Genomic DNA, 5,488 nt, shown 5'->3' on the forward strand with positions numbered 1-5,488 from the left:
GGGAAGCAGAACGAGCGAGGCCCGTGCCCAACAGCAACGGTAACGGGGCCAAAGGCGGGGCAAAGACGAAAGCCTCTTCTCGAATAGGACGGCAGATGGAGAGGACGGAACGCATAAGGAGACCGGCCCAAGCTACCTGGAGGAGCAAGACAATTTATTACTTGCTACTCGGTCGCGTTCGCGGTTGCGTATTTTTATCGGCGCATGGTCGATGAGTAACTAGATGCATTTTAATCTGCCACGCACAGGAATCACGCACGCGCACGCATGACGCACCCGCGCAACATGTAAAATCTTAGTATAGTATGTGAACTGTTCTTGGCTTTATTCACATCCAATTACCATGATTGCCCACGATGGTGCGCAGGCGCATGATAATCGATTTATGAACGATACCACTACCCATGATTTAATATTTGTATTATATTTGTGATTATATATTTATTTTTATATGAACTTTTTTAATATTTGTTTCGTCATAATTTTAAATAATATATTAAATTAATAAATCATTATTTAAGATATTGAATTAATTTGATCTAATGCGTGAATACAGACAGATATAACGTTACGACTATCAACCATACGATCATGGCTGATTCCTAGCATTAATACATTACCAAAGATGACACCCATAAGTAGATGAATAGAATCCAGAGATCGAACAGCGAAGTACTGCAGCGTCATGCCGACGGACAGCTAGTGCCCCGCCGACGATGACGATTTTCGTGGCCATATATTTATTCACGAGGCGATCGCTGCTAAAGCGCTGTTGGAAGATAGGCCATAGAAAAAATGTAGTTGAGATTACTAGTGAGTAGAAGCGTGGTTGGGAATTAGTATGCGTGATGCACTGTATATTCATACGTATACGCATGTCGGCTACAAGTAAATATGTTAACATGTCAAAAATCGTATTAGTGGTAACTAACGTATTTCGCCAGCTGCACGAGAAGCAGCACCGTGGACAAAACCGAAGTCATACCACACACGCACGCGTACAACAACGCATGCTAACGCAGCACGCACAAACGCGCCGAGCACGGCACGCACGCGCACACATACACATACACACACTATTATCACGCACACAATATACACACACTGCGCGCGGCAACACATCACACACACACAACACACACACACACACGACACACACACACACACACACACACACACACACACACACCCACACACACACACACACACACACAGTTATATTTCTACGTGATGTGCTATCACTCACCGAGTACGAAACTCATGGCGTTGGCGAGACCGCTCACCCAGCCGGTCAACGCGGCGCTCGTGCCCAGGACGTCCATCAACTCGACCATGATGAGTCCGTACGCCTTCAGATGACCATTGATGATGAAGTTGATGGCAAAACCCGCCACTACGTACACCCAGCCCCGGCCTCCGTCCATCCCCGCCGCCATTTCGTACAATCTACTCACACGCGCACAAGCACACACACGCGCACTGTCTGTGATGTTGTTGCTATGACGACGCAGGAACGACAGACGTCGACCAAAGCTGTGTCGCTCGGCGAAGCTGCGTCGGCGAAGACTGTGCGTGTGCGTGTGAGTATAGCGGACCCAGTCGACCGACGTCGACGTCACGCGAGACAACGCGAGAGAAAAGAAGTTGATGCCTCGATGTTTTGAACATGAACTCTTCCGTATCGTCGACGAAACACAATCGAGCAATGCGGTTACAAAATTGGGCGCCTTCGAGTCTTTATGCTGTCGATAACTCGCACGGCGAAGAAGTATGTGATATAGGCAGATTTAGTTGCATGCGCCTGATCATGATATGAAATATCAACGAGTACCGTGACTCTGCGCGGTTAGGTACATAGAGACACTCGATAGATAGTGCGCCCGTGACCGAGTAGAAAGTTCTTGTCGATGTCGTTTTGTACCCTATGGTATGGTTCACGGGAAGGTGACAGAAAGAACGCGCGTGGGAACGACGTGAGAGACGTAGGAAAGATGCATGAAAGGGAGTTGCATAAAATATGAAGTTAATATTTTAGGGAATACGCAAGCTGCAGCGATAGGAACTTATAACAGTGGTTGGAGGTGCGAAAAATAGTTTTGGCGACGATGGGAGCGATCTAAAAAAACGATGGTAGGTAAGGAAGTGCCGCAGAGTTGATAATGTGGTGTCCACGCATAAAAACACACGTAAATTCATTTCCTAGCCTGATATGCCGCCCAGCGGGAGATCTGGTGAGCTAGCAAGGAACAGCATTAACTCACTTAGATATCTCTCTCAGTTATCTCACTTAGATATCTCTCTCAGATATCACACTTAGATATCTCTCTCAGTTATCTCACTTAGATATCTCTCTCAGATATCACACTTAGATATCTCTAGCCGCCGCCAGCTACAGTCTTGTCTCGCGATTTCTCGTCGCCGCCGCCGCCAGCTACAGTCTTGTCTCGCGATTTCTCGTCGCTGCCGCCGCCAGCTACAGTCTTGTCTCGCGATTTTTCGTCGCTGCGCGGTGTGTTGCCATCGCCAGCGTCGGCACTCGCCGCCGCTGAGCTGCTGGGTCGCAGCGGGCTGAAAACCAATCCAGCGGCAATTACGTTGAACGTGAGGGCGCCGCAGACGAGAAACTGATTGCGGTAGTCGTATTCATCCAGCAGTAGCTGCACGATGTAGGGGAAGCAGAACGAGCCGAGGCCCGTGCCCACCGTAACGAGGCCAAAGGCGAGCGAAAGCCTCTTCTCGAAGTAGGACGGCAGGATGGAGACGGACGGAACCATAAGGAGACCGGCCCCGCTACCTGGAGGAGCAAGAAATTTATTACTGCTACTCGGTCGCGTTGCGGTTGCGTATTTTATCGCCGCATGTCGATGAGTAACTAGATGGTTTACGCACGCACGCACGCACGCATGGTTTATCACGCACGCACGCACGAACGCACACGCGAACATTAAAATCTTATATAGTATGTGAACTGTTTGGCTTTATTAAACATCCAATTATCATGATTGCACGATGTGCGCATGCGCAGATAATCGATTTATTGAACGATTACACTACCATGATTTAATATTTGTATTATATTTGTATTATATATTTATTTTATATGAACTTTTTAATATTTGTTCGTCAATAATTTTAAAATAATATTTAATTAATAAATCATTTATTTATAATATATATTAATTTGATAATGGTAATACAAGACATATAACGTACGTCTATCAACCATACGATCATGGCAAGTTCTATCATTAATACCTTACCAAAGATGACACCATAGGTAATGAATAGAATCCAGAGATCGACAGCGAAGTAGCTCAGCGTCATGCCGACGGCAGCTAGGGCGCCGCCGACGATGACGATTTTTCGGTGGCCATATTTATTCACGAGCATGCTGCTAAAAGGCGCTGTGGGAAATAGGCATAGAAAAAAATGTAGTTAGAATTATAGTGAGTAGAAGCGTGGTTGGAATAGTATCGGTATGCACTGTATATCATAGTATACGCAGTCGGTACAAGTAAATAGTGATATACATGTCAAAAATCGTATTAGTGGGTATACTAACGTATTTCGCAGCTGACGAAAGCAGCACGTGACAAACGGTCATACACACACGCACGCGTACAACACGCATGCTACGCGCACGCACACGCGCGAGCACGCACGCACGCGCACACATACACATACACACACATACACGCACACACATATACACACACGCGCGCGCGCGCGCGCACACACACACACACACACACACACAAATCACACACACAACAGACACACACACACCACACACAACACAACACACCACACACAACACACACACAACACTTATATTTCTACGGTGATGTGCTATCACTCACCGAGTACGAAAGCTCATGGCGTTAGCGAGGCGCTCCCCAGCCGTAGCGCGGCGCTCGTGCCCAGTACGTCCATCAACTCGACACACATGATGCAGTCGTACGCCTTCAGCTGAACCATTAATGATGAAGTTGATGGCAAAACCGCTACTACGTACACGCAGCCCGGCCTCCGTCCATCCCCGCCGCCATTTCGTACAATCTACTCACACGCACACAAGCACACCAGCACTGTCTGTGATGTTGTTGATATGACGACGCAGGAACGACAGACGTCGACCAAAGCTGTGTCGCTCGCCGAACTGCGTCGGCGAAGAACTGTGTGTGTGCGTGTGAGTATAGCGGCGCAGCCCACGCTGAGTCCGAGTCGACGTCACGCGAACAACGCGAGAGAAAAGAAGTTGATGCTCGAGTTTTGAACATGAACTCTTCCGTATCGTCGACGAAACACAATCGAGCAATACGGTTACAAAACTTGGGCGCCTTCGAGTCTTTATGGCTGTCGATAACTTCGCACGGCGAAGAAGAATATGATAGACGATTTAGTTGCATGCGCCTGATCCATGATATGAAATATCAACGACGTACCGTGACTCTGCCGGTTAGTACAGTAGAGACACTCGATAGATAGTGCGCCCGCGAAGCGAGTAGAAAAGTTCTTCGTCGATGTCGTTTGTACGGCCTATGGATGGTTCACGGAAGGTGACGAAAGAACCCGCCGCGTGGGAACGAACGTGAGAGACGTAGGAAAGATGGCATGAAAGGGCGAGAGTTTGCATTAAAATATGAATTAATATTTTAGGGAATACGGCAAGCTGGCCAGCGATAGGAACTTATAACAGTGGTTGGAGGTGCGAAAATAGTTTGTGGCGACCGATGGGAGCGATCTAAAAAGAACGATGGTAGATAAGTAAGTGCCGCAGAGTTGATAATCGTGTGTGGGCAACGCATCAAAAACAGTACGTAAATAATGTTCTAGCCTGTTGCCGCGGCATGGGCGGGGATCTGGTTGAGGCGTTAGCAAGGAACAGGCATTAATCTCAACTTAGATTACTCTCTCCAGTTAGCTCACTTAGATATACTCTCTCAGATATCACACTTGGATATCTCCTCTCAGTATATCTCACTTAGATTATCCTTCTCTCAAAGATATCACACTTAGATATCTCTTTTAGTTATCTCACTTAGATATCTCTCTCAGTTATTTCATCAGACGGCTAGGTGATCAGACTGCATGGTAATCATTTATAACAAGCAACGGAACACATTATCCTACGTTTACTTAAGGGGAGAGTTTTACTCTAGGTTCTAGGGTTTATTTTCAGCTAACTTTAGGATTATAAATTAGCTACATAAAAGTTTCATAGTTCAATTGACGTCATTAGAAATATTATTAAAAATGTTTTAAAATAAGCGACTACAGTTTTGATTACAACGACGGTGGCGCCACTCAAAGCGACGATCTGATAAGTTGCGGCAAACCACTTTCCAGGCCAAGGCTACAGACCGAGGGTGTTTCTTATTATCTTTATTTAAAAAGCAAAAAGGATTGTAATTCTTATAAACGACATCATAGTTCAAGTTATAAATGGATAAATTTGCCCTAAAATGAATATCATTCGGGTTAAATC

At 46.2% G+C, this 5,488-nt stretch overlaps 1 protein-coding gene across 1 annotated transcript; it reads right to left on the bottom strand.

Moving 5' to 3' along the window:
• Positions 1-2,375: 2,375 nt before the first annotated feature.
• LOC106813818 (monocarboxylate transporter 14-like) lies at positions 2,376-3,978 on the bottom strand. The gene is made up of 3 exons (XM_014818047.1): positions 3,921-3,978; positions 3,261-3,404; positions 2,376-2,794 (listed from the first exon to the last, which is right to left on the bottom strand). The coding sequence occupies exons 1-3, from the start codon at positions 3,976-3,978 to the stop codon at positions 2,376-2,378; spliced, it is 621 nt and encodes a 206-aa protein (XP_014673533.1).
• Between the last annotated feature and the right edge of the window lie 1,510 nt (positions 3,979-5,488).

Source organism: Priapulus caudatus, unplaced genomic scaffold (genome assembly GCF_000485595.1).
Source record: "Priapulus caudatus unplaced genomic scaffold, Priapulus_caudatus-5.0.1 Scaffold829, whole genome shotgun sequence".
Taxonomy (NCBI): domain Eukaryota; kingdom Metazoa; phylum Priapulida; class Priapulimorpha; order Priapulimorphida; family Priapulidae; genus Priapulus; species Priapulus caudatus.

Excerpts from the sequence above, each read along its gene's own strand:
- LOC106813818 (XM_014818047.1), bottom strand. The coding sequence starts at position 3,978 with ATGGTTCAGCTGAAGGCGTACGACTGCATCATGTGTGTCGAGTTGATG. Across the intron at positions 3,405-3,920 it reads CGAGTTGATGGACGTACTGG|CGCCTTTTAGCAGCATGCTC; the intron begins GCACGAGCGCCG and ends TATTTCCCACAG. Across the intron at positions 2,795-3,260 it reads TACCTATGGTGTCATCTTTG|GTAGCGGGGCCGGTCTCCTT; the intron begins GTAAGGTATTAA and ends TTGCTCCTCCAG.